This window comes from Salmo trutta, chromosome 26 (genome assembly GCF_901001165.1).
Source record: "Salmo trutta chromosome 26, fSalTru1.1, whole genome shotgun sequence".
Lineage (NCBI taxonomy): Eukaryota > Metazoa > Chordata > Actinopteri > Salmoniformes > Salmonidae > Salmo > Salmo trutta.
In genome coordinates this window covers 21,859,386-21,883,366 of record NC_042982.1, presented here as the reverse complement: position 1 = coordinate 21,883,366, position 23,981 = coordinate 21,859,386, and the positions used below count along the sequence as shown (strand labels likewise).

Genomic DNA, 23,981 nt, shown 5'->3' with positions numbered 1-23,981 from the left:
CTCACCAGGCATGAGGGAATACAACTCTCCCTCTTTCTTTCTCCCTCCCTTACTTCCCTCCCACACATACACTATCCAAACACGCTGTGATGTGTGTCTGAAGCTTCCCAGCCTTGTAATCCGTGAGTGAGGCTTTGGAGGGATGATGTTGGACCCCCCCCCCCCATGAGTGGGGTGCATGATGGAACCCTAGCTAGCTGGGCACACTGCCTGCAGGAGGAGAGAGATCCCCAGTCTTCAAAACCAAGCAGACATTGAGACTATCACCTTGAGTTGTGAATGAGTAATATTAAGTGCATAGTTCATCTTGTGTGCTGTTCCAGTTTTATTACCAATATCAAGTCATAACTGATTGAAGCAATTCTGTTTTTATATGCCATCATAAGGATGTTAATAGTTATCTAGCAATTCCTTTTGCATGACACACAGGATAAACTGTTGTTGATAATATGTAGGCTAGTCTACTGCACATGTAATCATGTCATGATTTCGTCATAACTTCTTTCTCGGGCATAATTGCTACCTCATTTTGACAGTCAGCTGGTAGGCAAGATTGTCATATGATCATGACTGACCTGTCTGTGTTCCCAGGATGACATGAGTGACTCCCTGCGTGACTACACCAACCTCCCAGAGGCAGCACCCCTGCTCACCATCCTGGACATGTCTGCCCGGGCCAAGTATGTTAAGGACGTGGAGGAGATCACACCAACCGTGGTGGAGACCTTTGTCCAAGACTTCCTGGCTGAGAAGCTCAAACCAGAGCCCATCTAGAGAGCACACCTAGTCTATGTCCCAAATGGCACCCTATATAGTGCACTACTTTTGAAAAGCAATGCACTATATAGGGGATAGGGTGCCATTTGGGACTGAAACCCATAACCTCCATCAAATCCTGACCTCCCGGTTACCACCACCAGCCTCCTCTCCCCCCTTTCTGTCAGAGGAAGGTCTCACTTTTTACTGACATTACCTTTTTTTTAGACATGTCTTTCTCTCATGCAGTCTTCTCCTGTGGTGCCTTGCATTGACTACAGCCCCTACAGTAATATGGACATTCTGTTGCTTTTTGGCTTCCAATAGCTTTTTTTTTCTTCAGTTTCATTATTAGCATTTCTTGAAACTAGAAGAAACCACACAATGTTGACCCAATGGACAATGTCTCTTTATTACCTTTGTTGAACCCACATTGCTTTTGTTTTCCAAAATGTGCTGAGAAAGAATAAAATGATTGCAACAACTTTTCTAAGTTCTATAGTTGTAATTTACAAATATGCAGTGCAGAAAATGTCCTGAACTTCAGTTTAATGTAACGGTCTTATTGTTCTTCTGTTTTAAAGGTGCTGCATAATAGTATAGACAAATGTTAAGATTTCCCTGTTTTAAAAAGGTCATTTTGTCTTTTGTTTTGTATTGCATCTGGCTTTGTGTCATGGGATTTCAAATATTATTCACTTGCCTTGTTCTATCATGAAATGAGTGATAGTCAGCTCTACCCAATTGTTACGTTTCCATCTCAACCACCATGACATTTAAGAGGATTTTCTGTGAAGATCCCCTCTATTGAAAAGGCCAGATATTTTTGAAGGCACAAAAATGGCATTAAAATCCACCTTAGTTGCTAAGTATGAATTCACACTTGTCACTCCCTGGTTGTCTCTAGTCATGACTTCAAAGCCATTAAAATTCACTGTTAAGCACAACTGTCTTATGTTGTCAACTTCCTCTATCCATGAGGCCAGTTCTCATTCACTTGGTCAAACAGTTTTATTCCATTAGGAGCAAATGTATTTTAGACAGTATTAGCTTTATCACATCTACATGTGTGCATTATTTATATAATGACTCCAGAAATGTAGTTTCATTTATATTTTAAAAAACAAAATCAAGTGTACTGTTCTTTTTGATGTCAGGCATTTGTTTACAGTATAAGACAACTAAAGTATGTCACACCTTTCACATGCAGTTTTTTTTTTTAACCCTACAACTTCATAACGTTCAGTAAGGTCTCAGAAGTTGCTTCAGGCGCCACCTTGTGGTTACTATGATAATTGCTTTCAGGCCTGTCAGTGAAAATGTTAGATGGACAGGTTATTTCCCTTGCTAAACAGACACACTTATCACATGTCCAGTATAGAGATTAAGCAGTCCTCTTGCATAGCAGCAGTTTACAGTCAACTGGCAGGAAATCTAGAGGCCAACTGCGTGTGGAGACTAAGTGAAGCTTCTAAAGCCACACTGGCAGGAATTTTGGAAGACAATGGATGAAATATGCAGACAGGAAAGAACATACATTTTACTTCAGTTATTAGCTGAGAGTTGAATATGGAAATTAAATCCATCGATATGATTCCGTCTGACATGAGGTACAGTGAAGTGGTGTCGTGCCGTCATGAATGCATGCATGGAAAAAGTGACCAACACCAGGAATAACATGTCCATTACACTCAAATGGATTCCAATGGACGGATCATGGAAATTGCACCTTAGACTTAGCTTTCCTCCCAGATGTCTCCATTAGGTTCAACAGTTGCCTTCTGCCTTCAAATAGGAGAATGCTGGCTGCCATGGCTGAGTTGAGACTGTCCACTCCAGGGACCACAGGGATAAACAGCCTTTGACCGGCAGTTATCTCAGCCAATTGGACAGCTTCTAGACTCAGTCCATGAGTCTCTCCACCAATCACAAGACCAGTGTTCCCCTGAGCCCAGGGCTCATGGTACAACTTGGTCTCCACTCTTGGAAGTGACAGTTCGGAGTCGGAATCTGATTCATATTCCTTATAGCGCATGTCTTTACAATTAGGCCTGCTACTCACCCATCCATAGTCCCCCACCTTTGAAGGTTTGTTGGACTGGTTTGCTTCCTCAGCTACTTCTCTCTCAGAGCCACTGCAGTTATCTGCCACGTGGACAGTCACCAACTTTGGCAGCTGGTTTTGAATGTCGTCCCAGTCCAAGCTGGGGTAGATGGGAAGGCGGAAATGGGCACCCATCGCTGCTCGCAGCACCTTAGGTTCCCAAGCATCCACACAACCTGTGAAAATAGACATACACAAGATACTTAGTGAAAGAACCATTCAGAGTACTGCACAGGTTCATACACAGCAATTCCTCACTATCAGCTCCACTCAAAATGGCATCACTGACTTGGATTATGCCCATTCTCATCTTACTATCATGACATACCCTTGGTGAGCAGGACATTGTGGCAGCCTGCAGCAACAGCACAGCGCAATATGGTGCCTAGGTTCCCAGGGTCCCGCACGTTGTCGCAGATCAGGGACAGCGGCACAGACTGACCACGCTGGTCCTGAGGGAATGTCAGCCGGGATGGGTCTGGCCGAGAAAATATGGCTACAAGGGGTAAGCGTTGTCAATATACAGTACTTATTCTCAACAATATACAGTAGTATGTAGAACAACTTCAAAAGCATTCTGAAAATGAAAACATGCAGCCCACATTACCTATCACTCCTTGTGGAGCTACAAGGTCAGACCAGATCTTGATGTCCTCAAACTTGACTTTGACCAGAGTGGCCCTCTTCAGTTTGTCCAAGGGGAGATCACACAGTCTGTCCACAGAACTGAAGAACACCATCTGAGGGTTGGCTCCAGCAGCCAGGGCATCGCAGATCAGACGTCTCCCCTCCAACAGGATCTTACCCTGGTGCTCCCGAAACGTCCTGGAGCAAGCCACACTCACAGCCCTCCTGGGAGATGGAGAGAGGGCAGAAGAGGTCATGATATCTGGGCTGAACATCAGCTAGCAAACAAAGCCTACATGCAAACATACATAACAGTCCCATAGTTAGACCTCTACTAGCCACTATAATTAAATAGGATATATTCACTCAACTATAATATAGCATAGGGTCGATAGCCAACATGCACTGAGACTTACGCCAATCTTTTGTCACCAGGTAAGGCCCTTTCGAATTTGAGGCCACCTAGTTGGTCCTTCAGATTGGATGAGGATGCATTGCCATTTCCGTCACTCCATGACATGCTGCCAACACGTTTATTAGTGGTCTCATTTTTTAAAATGGCGTTGGCAGTGGACTCCCTCACGTTGGACGCAACTTTCTGAGGCTGTTTGTTGACTATTCGATCCGACGTCTGTTTCGATGTTGGAGATGTCGTCTCACTATCAGGATATAACACCTTCACAGGCCTCCTTTTCAATGCTCGCACGTATCTCTTTGAATCTACGATACAGTCGTTACTTTTTTTCAGAAAATTACTTCGTTCCGCTACAAGAAGATGCCAAAACATGCCTCTCACGAACGCCGCCATCTTTGCTACAACAGCAAGAAGAGAGCGTGGTAACGTTCGACAGTGGCATGACGATTGGTTGGTTTATACCATTATAAAGGGGGGGAGTAATCCAAGTAAAACATATTTTATGTTGGTAATACTGATTTGTAAAACAATATTAGATGCTTAACTTTTAATGTAAATACTCCTCGTTATCTTGAAATAGATTTTGGATCTGCGATTGAGTGGCAAATAATTTTAAGTGTACCGAAAATGTTGTCATCCATAGAATCGATACCAGAGCAATCGATTGCAAGGCTCCTCAATCGACGTAGACAAACTGAGCGTGATATATAATCGTATAGTACATAGCAAACTCACCGGGTTAACATGAATTTGAGGCGAGCCTTGCATTTTGTTTTCAAAGTGGGTGACAGAAGCAAAACGGCCACCTTTTACCGAGATGTGCTCGGCATGAAGGTACATGTTCAGCTTTTTCGTAGAACATCCTCAAACATGTGCGCAATGGATTTCTCTTGCACAGTGTACCACTGTTGCATTCTTTTGTTATGATTGTTCTTCAATGTTGTTCATTGTGCTGTAAACACGTGATATTGGGACTAGATCACTGTTTTGTCAAAATCACTGATTTGATTTCAGATTTTGCGTCACGAAGAGTTTGAAGAAGGATGCAAGGCCACTTGTAATGGGTAGGCAGGCTGTCAACTTTACTGTTCAAACCTCACCTTGAAACGGACTTTGGTCTTCTAACACCTCTTGTGAAAATGGATTGTTTGAATGACTTGTTGTGTAACAATACGGTCACTCTTTCTCTCATATGATGCCCTACTTGCTTGTGTGAGTTAAGCCCCTATGATGGAAAATGGAGCAAGACAATGGTCGGCTTTGGTCCAGAAGATGATCACTTTGTGGCTGAGCTGACCTACAATTATGGAGTTGGAGAATATCGCCTTGGCAATGACTTCCTGGTAAGTGAATGGTTGTTAATGAACAACCATATGTGTATATATTTTTTAACCCAATCCTAACTCAATTTCAGGGTCTGACTCTGCAGTCTAGCCAGGCTGTCAGTAATGCTAAGCGGCTTGGTTGGCCCCTCACTGAGGTTGGAAAGGCCCTCTATCTGGCTGAGGCGCCAGGAGGTTATCGCTTCTACCTGGTGGACAAAGAACAGCCTCCTAATGGTGGGTCAACAGTGCTTTGCACAGAAGATCATTGCTGTAGTATACTGTAAAGTAGAGCAGTAGACTATAGTCTACCATGTTTATTTTAAAGTCCAGGAGGAAATGAACCTGGGTACCAGTCTGTTTGTGCCATCATGCCAATCCTTGCCATGGCATGTTTGGCTTGCATGGAGTAGGCAAGAGCACAAACAGATCTGGAACCAGTCTAGATATGAATACTTATTACATTCAGGTAACTGCCAACAAAGTAAACACTAACATAGTGTTTTAACAGGGTGTTGAGTCACCACGAGCCGCCAGAACAGCTTCAATGCACCTTGGCATAGATTCTACAAGTGTCTGGAACTTATTGGAGGGATGTGACCTTCATTCTTCCACAAGAAATTCCATAATTTGGTGTTTTGTTGATGGTGGTGGAAAATGCTGTCTCAGGCACCACTCCAGAATATCCCATAAGTGTTCAATTCGGTTGAGATCTGGTGACACACACACCTTAAAAACCCCTATGCTCCTTTGATGGCCCTCTTCCAAAGTCACAGATGTCTTCTGCTAGCCATGGTAGCCAAAATAATGGGCAACTGAGCATTTTTATACATGAACCTAAGCATGATGGGATGTTAATTGCTTAATTAACTCAGGAACCCCACCTGTTTGCAAGCACCTTCTTTCAGAATACGTTGTGTCCCTCGTTTCCTTTATTTTGGCAGTTACCTGTATATTGTGAATGTGTATCTGTTTTTCACTTGGTTAAAGATCCTGTACAGAAGGTGTGTCTGGCAGTGTCTGACCTGCAGAAATCAACACACTACTGGTCCTCCCTTTTGGGGATGAAGGTGATAGAGAGACATGAGGAGAAGACTGTGCTGATGGGATTCGCAGACACTCAGGTCCGTGGTGGCACCTTAATTGGGGAGGACGGGCTCGTGGTAATGGCTGGAGTGGAATTATTGGAATCTTATCAAATACATCAAACAAAAGGTTTCCATGTGGTTGATGCCATTCGCTCCGTTACGGATATTATTATGAGCCGTCCTCCCCTCAGCAGCCTCCTGTGTTCTGCACTTTGAACGCAACTGTGTTTTTGCATGAATTGATAAGATGGTGCTAATGCTAGGTGTGTGTTTTTCTCTATATTTGCAGTGTAAACTAGAGCTTCACAACATTGGTGGGACAGTAGATCATGGGACAGCCTTCGGGCGGATAGCGTTTTCTTGTCCACGTGAGCAGGTGAAGTAATAGATCCTTTTCCAGTACATGACACGCTGACGTCACGCGCAGATGTGCCCGACTCTTGGCTGCAGTAAGAAAGCCATCGCCATCTGCGCCCATTCAACATACGCATACAATTATGTTTTGATTCTTGCATGAACAGTCACTAAGATTATATTTGGTTGTGATCTTAGCAAAATAACTATTTTGGATGCAGCAGTTGTTAGCTAGAATACTAACGCTCATTGATACAGGCTGTAGCAAAAGCTAGCCAAAGAGACATTTTACTGGTTGAAGTTTGTGTTTAAGTATATTGCAGGTTATTTTGCGATGATGACACAAACTAAAATCCAACTTTAATCCAAAAGTAGTGTGAATTGCACTCGTAAGCAACGTACAGTGCCTTGCAAAAGTATCCATCCACCTTGGCGTTTTTCCTATTTTGTTGCATTACAACCTGTAATTTAAATTGATTTTTATTTGGATTTCATGTAATGGACATACACAAAATAGTCCAAATTGGTAAAGTTTCAAAATTGAAAAGTGGTGCGTGCATCACCCCCTTTGCTATGAAGCCCCTAAATAAGATCTCGTGCAACCAATTACCTTCAGAAGTCACATAATTAGTTAAATAAAGTCCATCTGTGTGCAATCTAAGTGTCACATGATCTGTCACATGTTCTCAGTATATATACACCTGTTCTGAAAGGCCCCAGAGTCTGCAACACCACTAAGCAAGCGGCACCAGGAAGACCAAGGATTTCTCCAAACAGGTCAGGGACAAAGTTCTGGAGAAGTACAAATCAGGGTTGGGTTATAAAAAATATCATAAACTTTGAACATCCCACGGAGCACCATTAAATCCATTATTAAAAAAGGAAAATAATATGGCACCACAACAAACCTGCCAAGAGAGGGCTGTCCACCAAAACTCACAGACCAGGCAAGGAGTGCATTATTCAGAGAGGCAACAAAGAGACCAAAGATAACCCTGGGGGAGGGGTGAATAGTTATGCATGCTCAAGTTTTCAGTTTTTTTGGTCTTATTTCTTGGTTGTTTCACAAATACTTTGTATCTTCAAAGTGGTAGGCATGTTGTGTAAATGAAATGATACAACCCCCCCCCCCCCCCCAAAATCCATTTTAATTCCAGGTTGTAATGCAACAAAATAGGAAAAATGCCAAAGGGGGTGAATACTTTCGCAAGCCACTGTAAATAGAGGCAAAAAAAAATTCTGCCGTTCTATAAAAACTCCCCCTTGTTCTGCCACCACCTTGTGCATATCGCCCTTGTGCGGCAAAGTTAGCAAAAACAGAAAGTGGTCAATACAATGCTTTAAATTCTTAAATTGTTTGCCCTGTTGACTATTTACATACATGCACACAGAAAGCAATATTCAACTATTTGTTTTATTATTTTTAGTTGGCAGATCTTGAAGCCCTGATGACAAAAGAAAACCAGAAAATCCTTACTCCCTTGGTTAGCCTGGACACCCCTGGGAAGGCAACAGTAGAAGTGGTCATTTTGGCTGATCCAGTGAGTGCCTTACCAAATTATTAACATGGGTAGACTTGATTCATTATAAATTCTCACATAACTGTGGTCATCTGTCTTCTAGGATGCCCATGAGATCTGCTTTGTGGGAGATGAGGCATTCAGACAACTCTCCCAGATGGACCCCAGTGGAAATGCATTGCTGGCTAAGGTTGGTATTTAGAAATATTATACAAATGAATCAATACTTTGCATTATCACAGAGTACATGCTCTTAATCTTTTACCCTAATTTATTTTCAGGCTATGGCTGAAGATAAAAGCGATGACTGGTTTGCCAAGCACAACAAGCAGAAGGCTTCAGCATAAGTGCGAAGAACATAGCTTAGCCATCATGGGTCTACTGGACATTTCCAACCTTTTGCACCATATATGTCATTACCCTTCCAGCTGCACAATGTCAGTAGATTTTACTCAACCAGAAGTATTATTTTGAGATGCTTAGAATGAGACTGAAAGTGTAGCTGTATTTGAGTCATACTGTGGCAGAAGCTTGATGAACATAGACCACTTATATTAACCTTGTTTGTGTATGCATTGAAAATAATTGTACCTCTTCAGCTCAATGAAATTAGTAAAACACTAATACTTGTGACTTCATGAGAACAGTGAATTTATGGTAGAAGAGTAATATCCATGTGATGTCCTCACACTGCCAAATTGTAGGTAAAGGTTTGTGAAATGTGCAGACATTGGTGTGTGGCCCTTGGTTGAAAAACCACTGAAACAAGGGGGTATATGCATATCTCTTGTGATGTAGAAGCTGTGTCATGTCATGCTCATTGAACTATCAAATTGGCAAATCAAACTGAGCAATATGAAAGGGATGGCATGAACATTTTCTTGAAGATGGGAGAATTGCCTAACCTTTGTAAACAACTCACTCCTACTACCATTTTCTAGTGATCCCCTTTCTTTGGCATGAGATGAATGACACTGAATAAGAACGTGTCTAGTTTATTTTTAAACTAGCTGTTCTTGAGTGGTTATGCTGCATAATAAAGAAGCATATTAAATAAGTGTTCAATAAACTTGTGTGTTCATTGATTGAAAAATATGATTAAGTGCAATGTAGCTAGGTGAAGGGTGGGTTGAGTGTGAGGCGTTTCGAACTCCCGGTTACAAATTAGTCGGCCATTGACTTTTTTTTTCTCATCGCTCCTCTGTTTACAGTTGTAGACAACACACCTAGAAGATGATGCTGATGGGGACACTTTGAAATTATGCACACTGTCATCGAAGCACTTGAGGGTGAAAAAGCAGTCGTCTCTGGCTTTGATCAAACAATGGGCTTGGTCAGGAGTTTACAGCCACTGAAAATGTAATGAAGAAGAGAACAGTGTTGCGAACTAATTTTCTGGGGAAGTTGCTAAAGGCAGGTCGATTTGTTGCTAAAAGACGTGATGCCATTGCGCAATGACGTATAACTGCGTCATTACGTCGAATACACAACGTTACTCAAATTGACTGGCCATCTCGGCGAAAAATATTTGACATTTGTTAGTTATATATTTTTATTTGTAAAAGTAATATAAACACAACACATTTTATATGATCACATTGAACAATTCCATTTTATTTATTTTCTTAACTACTAAACCTACACATTCTGAACAATTATAGTTTTAAGCAGTGTATTGGTAGTTAGTTAACATGCTACCTAACTGCTCAACAATTATAGGTACAGGCTAATAAGGTATATATGCTATCTTACTGAACAAGCAACTCAAATAATGATGTATGCGCTATGCATCTCTCTCCAGCTCGTTGTGCTGCTTGGCTGGCTAGCTGCTCAATGGTTTCCTCCAGATACTGCCACTGTTTTCGCACACACTGCAACCATCAGCTGTCTCTCCGCCAGTTCCAGAAAGTCCACTCCTTGCATTCATACTGTAAATATGATGAATCATAGATTGGCAAGGAAATCCTCTTCATCGTCACTGTCCAACTGCATTGTCACGGAGCTGGAACCAGCAGAAGAGGATGGAGCGGCCTTAAAGCTGTATGCTGCTGTGGTGCCAATTCAACCAGCCCGAGAAATGTGGACACAACGGTTCTTTTTTTAACACTGAAATACCGAATCACCACACCCAGGTATTTCGAGACACTGACATCAGTGGACTCATCCAAAAGGAGACTGAACTTCTCATCCCCCACATCTGACGTTACCTTTTTAAGAAAATAAGGAGCCAGTATTCCCCTAATAATTTCTGTGCACTTGGTGCGGTGCATTTGGAAGTTCGTTGCTGCCACATAATCTGAAAAGGCAGCTTTGTGGTAATGTAGATTGCGTTGTGGGGTTGTACGGTTTTGATTTATTTATATGCTTTGCTGTAGCACAATGTTTTTTATGTCATACATTTTTGCAAGCATATCTGATTTGCAGTACGCACAGTATGCTCGACAATCATCCCCAATTACAGGCTTCAGCCACCCTTTAAATTCAGGTACAGACTCCCACCATTTTCTGTACTTCTGGCTGTACAATTTTGATTGAGACATGTTGATTGATGTTGTAAGTTCTGTTCAAGATCAAACATTTGTGACCAACTATATTCATTAGGTTTGTCTTGTCGAACGCATACTACTGCTGCTGCTGCAGTCATCCAACATTGCTGAAATTGCTGCTGGTCTGCTGCTGACGTCACTCACAATGCACTTTTGCAGCCAGGCACGTGTGTTGTGACTGAGTGTGTGACAGATAAAATCGTTTTTGTGTCATTTAGAGGGAAAATGTGTGCATTTTAGCGTTTGAGTCACTTTTCAGAAGTTGCTAAAAGTTCAAAATACATTTTTAAAAGTAGCTACATTTGCTAAATTGGCATTACTGAACGAGAACCCTCCGGGCGGGATAAGAACATTTGAGACATTCAGATTTTCAACAAACTGAAACGGGGATTATTTTTGTTAGGTAGCCCCCCAACTACCAAATTTGTCAACATAGGTTTCAATTGACGCGGTAGCTAGCTACGTGGCTATTTACCTAGCCAACTAACGTTACAAGCTAGCTAGTAACTGACTACTGTTAGTGACGTGAGTATAGTTAGCTAACTCGCTACTCGAAACTGAACCATTGCTAGCGTTCCATCTTTCCTAGCCAGCTAGCTAACATTATCGTTTCCTGCAAACTTTTTTTGTGACAGGTACTGAAGCCAGTTAGCTAACGTTAGCATACCACAGTCTGGCCCTAGAGCTAGCAAAGTGTAGTTATCAGATTTTCCAGAATAGACAGGCCAACATTAACTTGTGTAACAGTGTAGGTTCCTCTCAGTCACTGATTGAAACGCACCACCGCTAACTAACTAGCCATTTCACATCGGTTACACTAGCATATGTTATTTAATTGCTCTTGAATAGTGTTATGCATGCACTTAAATCTTTAGCTAACAAGACATAACGTGACATTAAGCTCGATGCACCTGCATGACAGGTGTCTCCGGGCTTCAAAGAGGAGCAAAGCTGTCTATTAATTAACCACCGTGTGGCATTGAAATCAAAAGAACCAGCCCCATGACCACAGGTTGGGTGTGCCAGAGGGCGCAACATCAGGACAGAATCTATCTCCTGCTCATTGTCTTACCAGCACTACTTCTGCTCCTGATACTGTCTCCTACTCTTCAGGTAAGAAGACATGCCTTAACATGGGGGAAGCACACTTACACAACATTCCTGTCCGATATCGCTTCATTCTGTTGACAAAACAACTCTTACCATTTCATCAAATGCTGCAGCTGTGCCCTTTTCTGAAAGTATCTATGCATATCTTTAATTTGGAATACCTGATTCTTTCTACCTCTGAAAATCACCTTTCATGTGACTTGAAAAATGTAGAGGACCCACAGTTACAACTGAACTGCTGAAGCTTTGTTGTATGAGTTAGCTAAAACAATGGCCTGTCTTTGTGCACTAACATAAGTGCCAGCTTGTCCTTTGATGGATCTCAATATGACAGGCAAACAAATGCACACAGCTCTGTTGATGGAGAAGTGAGAGACAAGATTACTCATGGCTGATAGGTGGCACACTAATGATGGTAGTGTAACCGATGTGAAATGGCTAGTTAGTTAGCGGTGGTGCGCGCTAATAGCGTTTCAGTCGGTGACGTCAGTCGCTCTGAGACTTGAAGTCGGGTTTCCCCTTGCGTTGCAAGGGCCGTGGGGTGTCAGTTGTTGATGTGTGCAAGGGTCCCTGGTTCGAGCCCGGGTTGGGGCGAAGAGAGGGACGGAACCTACACTGTTACAGTAGCATCCCAAAATGACACTATTTCCTATGTAGTGCAGTCCTTTTGACCAGGACCCATATCAAAAGAAGTGGGAAATAGGGTGCCATTTGGGATGCTGATAACTGACCCATGTATAATTTCTTTATGACTGGTGACATTATCAAATCATTTGACATGGTATGATGTTCTCTCTGCATGTTTTCAGATGGTTCATATGCAGCCTGGCGGTACGGTTCTTCCAAAACAAACTGAACACTGAGCTGAAGATAAGATAGTGGGGCTCTTTTCAGTGCGTGGAATCATTATCCAGTTTCAGCCCCAGCACACTCTGGTAGGTGACACCTCTGAGAGGCTTTGTTCACTTCACAATTACGCACAGCGTGTGGCTTATGAAATTCAATTTAAGGATGTGGATCTTTCCGATACATATCGAGCTAGATACATGGGCTCCGATACGATACAGGAACGATACGTTTTAGTTTGAAACGATTCGGTGCGATTCGGTTTGTTTTGTTACGACGTAATAATATTTGTTGCATAAACACATTTTCCATTCTAAATTCAAATCTGCTGCTAATGGAGCTCATGAGCTGGGCCTCTCTGAGTTGGATTTGTCTGAGCTGATGTGTGTCTGTGTGTCTAAATGATGTATGTATATGTACTATGTAGGCCCCTGAGTTGAGCCATAAGGGAGACTAGGCTTCTACCACCCCACTATGACTTTTTAAGATTCGGGGGGCACTTTGGTTCTGAAATAACCCAGTAATTAACTTGTCTTTTGAACTAGTAATGTATAAATATGTATTGTTTACGAATTAGCTATGACTCATTCCCAAGGAATATACAGTGCATTTGGAAAGAGTACAGACCCCTTGATATTTTCCACATTTTATTACGTTGCAGCCTTTTTCTAAAATGGATAAAAAATATTTAAAAAATCCTCATCAATCTACACACACTACCCCATAATGACAAAGCAAAAACAGTTATTTAGAAATTGTAGCAAATTTATTACAAAAACAGAAATCCCTTAGTTACATAAGTATTTAGACCCTTTGCTAATTGACTCAAAATTGAGCTCAGGTGCGTCCTTTTGCCATTAATCATCCTTGAGATTTTTTTACAACTTGATTGGAGTCCGCCTGCAGTAAATGCAATTGATTGAACATGATTTGGAAACGCACACACATGTCTATATAAGGTCCCACAGTTGACAGTGCATGTCAGAGTTTGGAGTTTGCCAAAAGGCACCTAAAGGACTCTGACCATGAGAAACAAGATTCTCTGGTCTGATGAAACCAAGATTGAACTCTTTGGGCTGAATGCCAAGCATCACATCTGGAGGAAACAAGGCACTGCTCATCACCTGGCCAATACCATCCCTACGGTGACACATGATGGTGGCAGCATCATGCTGTGGGGAGGTTTTCAGCTGCAGGGACTGGGAAACTAGTCCGGATCGAGGGAAAGATGAACGGAGCAAAGTACAGGGAAATCCTTGATGAAAACCTGCTCCAGAACACTCAGGATCTCAGACTGGAGCGACGGTTCACCTTTCAACAGGACAACGACCCAAAGCACACAGCCAAGACACCGCAGGATTGGCTTCGGGACAAGTCTCTGAATGTCCTTGAGTGGACCAGCCAGAGCCTGGACTTGAACCCGATCCAACATCTCTAGAGAGACCTGAAAATAGCTGTGCAGCGACGCTCCTCATCCAACCTGACAGAGCTTTAGAGGATCTGCAGAGAAAAATGAGAGAAAGTTGGAGCATCAGACTCAAGAGTCGAGGCTGTAATCGCTGCCAAAGGTGCTTCAACAAAGTACTGAGTAAAGGGTCTGAGTACTTGTGTATGTGATATTTAAGTGCAAACATTTCTATAAACCAGTTTTTGCTTTGTCATTATGGGGTGTTGTGTGTAGATTGAAGGGAAAGGGCAATTTCATACATTTTAGAATAAGACTTAAATGTAACAAAATGTGGAAAAAGTTAAGGGGTCTGAATACTTTCTGAATGCACTCTATTTTGGGAAGGTAGAAATAATGTAATATAAGCAAAACATTTGTAAACCGGCAACTTGTAACTTTTGAATCGATTTTCTGACTGATGCATGCTTCATTTGGGTCGGTTTGGGGTTCGCGTGCTGATGCACTTGCATCTTGAACATTTTAATCGGTTACTGATGCGTGTTGGTGAATCGTTATATCCCTAGAAATCATGTTTCTCTGTCTTCATTGGGAAGGGTATTTATTTGTCTATTGTTTCTAGGTCAAACGTTGTAGATTCAATTACAACCTTCAACTCATGTAAGACTACAATTTGGTTGTAAACCAGGTGCATTTCTCCGTGTTTATTTCAGGAAATAGACAGGATATGGATTTCAAGCAAACTTTTAAATCAGAACCTGCCGTGTGTGTTTTAAAGACACATGTTTATACAATCTTATGACCTCATAACATAATTGCATATCTCTCAGCCTTCTTGCCCTTTTAAGGGAAATGGCCCATGAATCATTCAACAGTACAAGGTTGTGAACTGTGTGTTTGTTTCTCAGGATGTGCCTGGTGTTGTGTGTGTGTGGGTGAGACCAGAGTGAGAGTGGACCTGCAACAGCCTCTGAGACCTCGGGCACCTAAGCGCTGTGATGGAGGAGAGTCAGGGAAGGTTCCTCTTAGCCCCACAACCCTGCGGTTTATCTCCCAGGTAGGGACCAACACACAACTGTTTGTATAAGAATGCTACTCACAAAATATTTTATGAAAAAAGTGCTCTCAGTTCACTCAGCTGCTGTCTGTCTTTGCTCTCAGCTGCTGTCCTTCCATATTGACTCCATCAACGTGATGGTGTTAAACCTAGCCCTGTCAGAGTCTCTATGGTACATGACCACCTCAAGTATTGACCTACTGCTCGCCCATAGTAAACTGCCTAATACTTGGGCCCAGAGTCAAATATTTGCATATTATTAGTGGATTTGGTTAGAAAACACTCTGAAGTTTATAAAACTGTTTGAATGATGTCTGTGAGTATAACAGAACTCATATGGCAGGCAAAAACCTGAGAAAAATCCAACCAGGAAGTGGGAAATCTGAGAATTGTAGTTCTTCTTTTGAATCCCTATTGAAACTACAGTGTCTGTGGGGTCACGTTGCACTTCCTAAGGCTTCCATTGGCTGTCAACAGCCTTTAGAAACATGTTTATCCTTCTTCTATTACTGGGCAGAAAATAGGAGCTCAGTCAATGAGTGGACTGCCTGGGACCAGTGAGTTGTTTACTGCGCAGGTACGTTTGGCGTGCCGCTCCTTCTTTTTCCTCTGTAATGAATACGCTTTTGTCCGGTTGGAATATTATCGACGTTTTATGTTAAAAAGACCCTAAGGATTGATTGTAAACAACGTTTGAAATGTTTCTACGAACGGTAATGGAACTATTTGACTTTTCATGTCTGGATTTACGATCGTGCGCTATGCCTTTGGATAGTGATCTGAACGCACGAACAAAACGGAGGTATTTGGACATAAATATGGAGTATTTCTAACCAAAATAAACTTATTGTGGAAGTAGGAGTCCTAGAAGTGCATTCTGACGAAGATCAGCAAAGGTAAGAGAATATTTATAATACTAATTCTGAGTTTAGTTGACCCCAGAACTTGGCGGGTATCTGTATAGCTTGCTTTGATGGCTGAGCTATGTACTCAGAATATTGAAAAATGTGCTTTCTCTGTAAAGCTATTTTAAAATCTGACACAGCGGTTGCATTAAGGAGAAGTATATCTACAATTCTTTCAATAACTGTTGTAAATTTTATCAACGTTTATGATGAGTATTTTTGTAAATTGATGTGCTCATTCACCGGAAGTTTTGGTGGGAATACATTTTCTAAACATCACGCCCCAATGTAAAATGGGGTTTTTGGATATAAATATGAACTTTATCGAGCAAAACATACATGTATTGTGTAACATGAAGTCCTATGAGTGCCATCTGATGAAGATCATCAAAGGTTGGTGAATATTTTAGCTGTATTTTTGGTTTTTGTGATGCATGTCCTTGCTTGGAAAATGTCTGTGTGGTTTTTCTTGTGAAGTTTATGTCTTAACATAATCTAATTTTATGCTTTCGCCGTAAAGCCTTTTTGAAATCGGACAATGTGGTTAGATTAACGAGAAGTTTATCTTTAAAATGGTGTAAAATAGTTGATTGTTTGAGAAAATGAAATTATGAGATTTTTGCTGTTTTGTATTTCGCGCCATGCTATTTCACTGGCTGTTGAATAGTGTGTCCCGCAGATGGGACGCTAGCATCCCACGTAGCCCATAGAAGTTAAATCAGTCAATTGATAAGTGGAGTTTCTTCCCATGTAAACATAGCAGTCTTTTGAGTGTCTCTCTTTAAAGAAGTGTTACGTTCTGTTAAGTATTTCACTGCATTGTCTCAACTCACTGCTCAGCAGGATGCATGTCTGGCGGAGACGTCCCTGAGCCTGGTGCTGTCTGGGGAGGTCAGCCTTCCAGAGCTGCGTCCAGCCGACTGGTCCTGTGTGTGAGAACACTGCTGGCTACTGCTTCCACCTCCTCCTCTGGAGAGCACTCTCTCTGCAGACAGTGAGAAAGGGCAATGGGTTGCGTCCCAATGGCACCTTATTCCCTATGTAGTGCACTACTTTTGATAAGGATGGCACCCTATTCCCTACATAGTCCACTACTTTAGGGAGAAATGTGCCATTTGAGACGCAGACATGGTGTTATTGTATGGTTGTTGTGAGGTCATTTTGAGAACCATTCGGAGATGCATTATTCACAACCACTTCTGTCTGTCATTTTCTTTTAGAATGTGAAAAGGGTGAGTTTTTCCAGACTGAAGCAGTGGAGCAGTTTCATCAGCTGGTGCCCCAGAAGGTCAATGTGGAGTTTGAGAATACTAGTATAACCCTGTCCATGCACAGCCAGAAAAGGTGAGTCATAGGGCATGGAGTTAGTATGAATTATATTTTATGTGTTGGTTTATGTTTCTGTTATTCCATTTTCTTCTTCCTTTGACTGTATATCTGAATCATCCAGACACTTGAACTGGACACTAAAGTCTCTGAAGGTGGGATACAGACGTGAGGACGAGCAGCTGTTGCTCAGGAGCTTCACCCCTGAGATGAGCTTCACCCCTGAGATGAGCTTCACCCCTGAGATGAGCTTCACCCCTGAGATGAGCTTCCCTCAGAGCAGCCTGGAGCTACTTCTGGAGGGTGAGTGGAGAGCTTGGCACCAGAAAGAAGTGTCACAAATGGCAATCTATTCCCTACATAGTGCACTATATAGGGAATAGGTTGCCATTTGGGATGTAGCCATAGAGGAGGGGACGAGAGGGTCTGGGAGGGTGGGGAAAATATCCATTCCTTGTTTGTGTATCATCAGATGGGCTTCTCCTCTCCCAGAGCAGACAGAGAATCCTTTGCCTTAACACCCTCAGGACTGTCTTGCAAGTGAGTGGTGTGGATTTGATTGATATGGTTACTAGTTTTCATAGTTGCATTGCATCATCATAGCTCTTTGCAAATATGTTTGACATTTGATCTCTTGTAAGAAATAAGTTTGTTCTGAAGTCTCCTGCTTATCTCCCACTCATGTCCCCAGGTGACATCAGTGGACATTTCAGGGTCAGTCACAGTCAACACCTGCATCATCCACTACCGTCACCAGGAGTTCTCCCATTGGCTAGACCTGTTTCCATGGGAACAGCTTATTCATCGGAAAACAGCTCATAGAAAGAGGTATGAGCATTTTCAACTGACAAACCAGACTGGAGAATGTCAAGCACACCAGTTGATTGCTTGAAACAGATGTAAAGACAATATCCAACAACATACATTACTAACCTGACCCTATAACATGGTTTCTTTGTGATATTAACACTCTAATCCTCATGTTTCTGTTGTATCTGGTGGTATATTGTGGTGTGGAGTATTTGCATACCCTCCCGTCCTACAGGAACTTCCCCCACCTGGACGCCCCAGTGATGATCAGCTCCTCAGTGTCCAATGTCAATGTGTCTGTCCAGCTGAGAGACACCCCTCCCTTCGCCCTGGGCTTCATCTCAGTCAGCACAGGTACAGCACAACACACACTCACACAGGGCATGGTCAAAATATACTCCTGTTGCATTAAAGGTCAAGAATATGTTGTTGTGGGAACACAAAGTTTAGTCTTGCCTGGAGAGGAATGACAGGAATGCTAATGAACAGCAGTGGGTATTTTTCTTCAGTTCATTCTGCTTTCAACATTGCAGTGGTTTCAGGAAGTCATGGTGCTGGAGCTGTTGAATCAACCCTTTCCAAACATACCAGGCCCTGATAGATTAGATAAGTCATCAGAAGTGTTTTTGTAAGGCACAGTCAGCTTTTTACTGTTCTGTAACACATGAACTACAATTACTTTATTCTTCTATATATGGTAATCAAATGTAATATCCTTTTACATCACAGAATCATCACACACCTACACATAGTGAGTAGAGTTAAAATTGCATCCCAAAGTGTAGTAATGTGACTTGTGATCTTCAGTAGATCTGAATATGTCATGTATATGTCATGTATAATGTAGCGATGCAGCACGTCCTGGACATCAGCACAAACGCAGAGAGCTTTAATTTCCAGAATGTTCACCGCCACCTCTCTGTCCTTGGAACACTTCTAGTGGAGGGTGGGCCAGGATCCCCACATGCAGCAGGCCCCCCCACCCCCCCTGGCAAACACGTGTGGGGGGGAAGCCCTCATCCTCGACTCCCTTACACTGCAGGTAAGGCAGGCATACAAGGTAGGCAATAACTATTTAGGGTTACACACTCACTACTACTCCCCATGGTTTTAGCTGGGTTCCAATGATGTGATGAAGAACACCAAAATCAGGCTACAGGAATTCCTTACATTTCTGAAATTACCATCTATTCATAAATCGTTGAAATTGACCTCTAAACCACGGGTCAAACTCATTCCACAGAGGGCCGAGTGTCTGAGGGTTTTCACTTCTCCCTTGTACTTGATTGATGACATAAGGTCACTAATTAGTAAGGAACTCTCCTCACCTGGTTGTCTAGGTCTTCATCGAAAGGAAAAACCTAAAACCCCCAGACACTATGCTCTCCGTGGAATGAGTTTGACACCCCTGCTCTAAAAATACCCTTCTTTTCCTGTATTGACCTGATGATCACAGCCCTGATTTAGTATTTGATCAATACTACACTAGCCATTGTTATCTTTACTGTCTCTGTCACCCCAGGGGAGCTTCAACAAGTTCCAGAGTGAGTCCAGTAGCCATTCTGTGAGTGTGGAGTCCAGTGTGAGGGGCCTACAGCTGGAGGTGTCAGAGACCAGTGCCCTATGCCTGTCCCGCCTACTGTCCCTCTGTAACCTGGACAGCTGCAGGAAGCTGGAGGCCTCAGAGCAGCCAGATGTGGTGCCTGTACCTGTCCTTGTTGTTGGGACAACCTCCCCCAGTCATGGTGTCTTTTATTTTAAGATTGAATGTAACCTGGAGGATGTCAATGTGTTCACACTCTCCAATGTAAGTTAAATGGGAAGTGCTGTTAAATGGGAAGTGCTGTTTAGTGTGCATCCAAAATGGCACCCTATCCCCTATATAGTTCACTACAGCCCTATGGCCCCTGATCAAAATTAGTGCACTATATAGGGCAGGGGTACTCAATTCATACCGTATGAGGTCCGGAGCCTGCATGTTTTCTGCACCTGGTGTCCTAGTTCTAAATCACTCTCTGATTAAAGGGGAACAATGAAAAAATGCAGTGGCACTGGCTTCCAGTCCAGAGTTGAGTTTGAGGGAAATAGGGTGCCATTTTGGATGGACCCTTTAATATCCATCTCTGACTAGGCCTACATTGAGTATGGTAATTGGCTCCTGTGTTGTGCTAGGAGCTGTGTCTTTGCGGCTGGACACAGTGAAGGCCCAAGACTCGGCGGAAAGCTCCACGGTGTCTGTCCAGGGTGTGTGTGTGTCTGTGGTGAAGGCTCTCACAGAGACCATTGAGCCCTGCTGTCCTTCAGCCCAAACCCCAACCCTATCCTCAGCCTCTCCATCCTGGCCGTCTGCTACCACGTCACCACTGGGAACGTGGAGGTAGGTTACAATTACTCATCCTACCGTCAGTCCATCAGGCTTATCAGTCCTATTCCTTCTTCTTGATTGACAGTGTTATTCAGATAAGTTCGCATGCATCGTTCTCTTCCCTTGTGCAGGTCCAGTGTCAAGAGGAGCTGGCAGTGCAGTGGACGCCATCAGACCACATGTTTTTGTATCACCACGTGACAGAGAGCCAGCGTTGCTGGAATACTCTGTGTGACTCTCTAGACCTGACAGAGAAAAGAGATGACGAGAGTTTAGCAGATCCACCAGAGAGTGGATTTACTAAGACTTCTCCAGCCCACAGCCGGGTCAAGGACCTGTCTGTGTGTGTAGAACTGGGCGGAACCCGCTTCACAGCCCAGGTGACGGAGCACAACTACCTTCTGCTGCACACACACGCCCTGTCCCTCTCCACTCACTCCGGCTCCATGAACATCCGCTCACCCCACATGTTTCTCAACTTCGACGGCAACAACATATTCTCCTTCAAGGGCTTGGAGGTCCAGACGCACCCAGGCCCTGGACCAACGCCACCTCTTTCCCTTCCTCTCCACCCAACACAACTGTGTCTGGGTGTTCACCTGCCTCTGCCTGGCTGTGGAGTTCCCCTACCAGTACAACTTCTCCAACTCCTTTGACAAGTTCATCAGCGTTCAGAAGTGGCTCAGACCAGACCCCAGGCCTCCAGCCAGGCCTTCAGCGTCTGCCCCCAGATCTGGTCTTCAAGATCAGATAGTTCTCCTTCGTCTTCCTGGACGACGTGTTTGAGATCAAGCTGAGGGACAACTACGAGCTGATGAAGGACGAGAGCAAGGAGAGCTCCAAGAGGCTCCAGCTGCTGGACAAGAAGGTGGCTGACCAACAGAAGCAGTACCGAGAACTGCTGCCTGCCAGGACGATAGAAGAGCTGTATACGTCTCTAGAGCGCAAACACATAGAGATCTACATCCAGCGCTCCCGTCACCTCTACTCCAACACGCCCATGAGGAAGTCTCTTCTGACCTGCACAGTGTCCGACCTGGAGCTGGTGGCCCTGGCCGACCAGTCCCTCCACGGGCCGCAGCAAGTCCGCGAGCAGCTGAGGGACGTCGACGGAGTCAGCCCCTTCCCCAGAGAAGGGCTCCCCCAGGTAGTCCAGTGGTGCCGGGCAATCAAGTTCAACCTCACTGCCTTCTTGGGTGAGTGATGGGGTTGTGTCCCAAATGGAACCCAATTACCTTTTATAGTACACTACATTTGACCACTGCTCCGTACCTTAATTATTTATATTGATAATATTATCTTTATATTTAATCAAAATAATTTTTCCCCCTTTGCCAGTGAAAATCTGGGACTATCCTCGTTACCTGTTTGAGATCCGGGACTGGGAGCTGTCAGGCCGTCTGATCGGGACCGAGCAGGACGGGCAGGGCCGGGCTCGCCGCAGGCAGATGCTGCCACTAGGCCAGCCATGGGGAGATGAAACCGTCCACAGGAACATGCCACCACTCAAGTTCTACTGCGATTTCAAATGTGAGTCAGGTGTTTCAATGAAACACGAACCTCAAGGCGATCCTCATTTTTTGTGATCAACATTTGTATTTTCATCAGTCGGCAATAGACACATATCGGATGATCACATACAGTGCATTTGGAAAGTATTCAGACTTTTTCCACATTTTGTTACGTTAAAGCGTTGCGTAATTCTAAAATGGATTCAAATTTTAAAAAATCCTCATCAATCTACACACAATACCCCATAATGACAAAGCGAGAACAGGTTTTTACAATTATTCAGGCCCTTTGCTATGAGACTCAATTGAGGTCAGGTGCATTCTGTTTCCATTGATCATCCTTGATATGTTTCTACAACTTGATTGGAGTTCACCTGATTGAATGTGGTTTGGAAAGGCACACACCTGTCCTATATAAGGTCCTACAGTTGACAGTGCATGTCAGAGCAAAAAACAAACCATTAGGTCGAAGGAATTGTCCGTAGTGCTCCGAGACAGGATTGTGTTGAAGCACAGATTTGGAGAAGGGTAACAAAACATTTCTGCAGCACTGAAGTTCCCCAAGAACACAGTGGCCACAGTTCCCCAATAACACATTCTTAAATTGAAGAAGTTTGGAACCCCCAAGACTATTCCCAGAGCTGGCCGCCCGGCCAAACTGAGAGAGCTCCAGAATTCCTCTGTGGAGATGAGAGAACCTTCCAGATGGACAACCATCTCTGCAACACTCCACCAATCAGACCTGAGTGGTAGAGTGGCCAGATGGAAGCCACTCCTCAGTAAAAGGCACATGACCGCCCACTTGGATTTTGCCAAAAGGCACCTAAAGGACTCTGACCAAGAGAAACAAGATTATCTGGTCTAATGAAACCAAGATTGAACTCTTTGGCCTGAATGCCAAGCGTCACATCTGGAGGAAACCTGGCACCATCCCTACGATGAAGCATGGTGGTGGCAGCATCATGCTGTGGGGATGTTTTTTCAGCAACGGACTGAGAGACTAGTCAGGATTGAGGGAAAGTTAAACGGTCCAAAGTCTTACTTGCTTACTTACCAGTTATTGATGTGCATCAGTTATGCTTTACTATATATATGTTCACTTGCCCTCAAGTCTCCATCCATCATCTACATGTTGACCAGCCTGAAATCCACACCTGTCTTCACCCAACCAATCAATATTAGTTTCCATTGTCTGCCAACTCTTCTGTGGTATTCAATAGGTAGTTTCTGTGTCACCCCTGGTGTCTATTAAAAGCCTGGGTCTAGTGTGACCTTGAGGGCTGTGTGAGAGTGTGCATCCCACATGGCACCCTATTCCCTAAATTGTGCACTATGGGCACTGGTCAAAAGTAGTGCACAATAAAGGGGATAGGGTGCCATTTTTGAAAGTACAGGAGTGTAGGGAGTGGTAGTCATTCAGAGGCCGTAGTGGTGCTGCTGCTGTCTTGAACTCGCATCCACATGTGTTTTTCTTCCTGGCACTGGTTCTGCTGATTGCAGCTAGTTCAAAGAAGAGTGTAATAACTTGCAATTACTGTGATATGTGGTTGTTTTTCCTACTAAACTTAGTTGAGTGCACTGACTGTAATCGCTCTGGATAAAAGCATCTTCTACATCAGGGGTGTCAAATTCAATCAGGGCCATATTGAAAAAAAAATAATAATAATTTGCAGCCAGACATTGTCTACTGTTTTTTTATTTTATTTGTTGTTTTTTATTATTTTACAAAAAATAAAACGTGCGTACAACTGCGACTCAAACTGGCCATTGTTTTTATTTGAAGAAAAAAAAACATATGGGCCTGATGGCCCTTTTTATAATGTCCACTTATGTATACATAGGATGCCATAAACAGTGGTTTGCAAAAGTATTCACCCCTCCTGTCATGTTTCATATTTTGTTGCCTTACAATCT

General features: G+C 43.2%; 4 protein-coding genes across 7 annotated transcripts in view; 3 read left to right on the top strand and 1 right to left on the bottom strand.

Annotated features, from left to right (window-relative positions):
- Positions 1-1,698, top strand: part of LOC115163428 (nucleoredoxin) — an 83,064-nt gene extending 81,366 nt beyond the window's left edge. The window contains exon 8 of the mRNA XM_029715282.1: positions 592-1,698. Coding sequence (XP_029571142.1) covers positions 592-774 — 183 coding nt within the window. The 3' untranslated portion in view covers positions 775-1,698. The remainder of the gene's footprint in view (positions 1-591) is intronic.
- Positions 1,153-4,348, bottom strand: mrm3a (mitochondrial rRNA methyltransferase 3a). The gene is made up of 4 exons (XM_029715281.1): positions 3,904-4,348; positions 3,468-3,712; positions 3,189-3,356; positions 1,153-3,036 (listed from the first exon to the last, which is right to left on the bottom strand). Exons 1-4 carry the CDS (start codon positions 4,293-4,295, stop codon positions 2,471-2,473), a joined length of 1,371 nt encoding a protein of 456 aa, XP_029571141.1. The 5' UTR covers positions 4,296-4,348; the 3' UTR covers positions 1,153-2,470.
- Positions 4,349-4,555: 207 nt separating this feature from the next.
- On the top strand, positions 4,556-9,254 carry glod4 (glyoxalase domain containing 4). The gene is made up of 9 exons (XM_029715283.1): positions 4,556-4,736; positions 4,917-4,966; positions 5,125-5,245; positions 5,317-5,461; positions 6,215-6,348; positions 6,602-6,688; positions 8,094-8,207; positions 8,290-8,376; positions 8,468-9,254. Exons 1-9 carry the CDS (start codon positions 4,647-4,649, stop codon positions 8,531-8,533), a joined length of 894 nt encoding a protein of 297 aa, XP_029571143.1. The 5' UTR covers positions 4,556-4,646; the 3' UTR covers positions 8,534-9,254.
- Positions 9,255-11,047: 1,793 nt separating this feature from the next.
- On the top strand, positions 11,048-22,258 carry LOC115163425 (protein KIAA0100). 4 transcript variants are annotated; one of them, XM_029715277.1, is made up of 13 exons: positions 11,048-11,845; positions 12,652-12,777; positions 15,002-15,150; positions 16,899-17,049; positions 17,276-17,399; positions 17,506-17,684; positions 17,854-17,921; positions 18,073-18,209; positions 18,427-18,545; positions 19,132-19,233; positions 19,714-19,998; positions 20,364-20,568; positions 20,688-21,366. In XM_029715277.1, exons 5-11 carry the CDS (start codon positions 17,383-17,385, stop codon positions 19,737-19,739), a joined length of 648 nt encoding a protein of 215 aa, XP_029571137.1. In that variant the 5' UTR covers positions 11,048-11,845; positions 12,652-12,777; positions 15,002-15,150; positions 16,899-17,049; positions 17,276-17,382; the 3' UTR covers positions 19,740-19,998; positions 20,364-20,568; positions 20,688-21,366. The 4 variants fall into 4 exon arrangements, with proteins under 4 accessions (XP_029571137.1, XP_029571140.1, XP_029571139.1 ...); XM_029715280.1 differs by lacking the exons at positions 19,132-19,233; positions 19,714-19,998; positions 20,364-20,568; positions 20,688-21,366 and adding exons at positions 18,725-18,819; positions 19,039-19,063 and having other exon boundaries at positions 16,899-17,399; XM_029715279.1 differs by lacking the exons at positions 19,132-19,233; positions 19,714-19,998; positions 20,364-20,568; positions 20,688-21,366 and adding an exon at positions 18,725-18,970 and having other exon boundaries at positions 16,899-17,399.
- Positions 22,259-23,981: the final 1,723 nt, after the last annotated feature.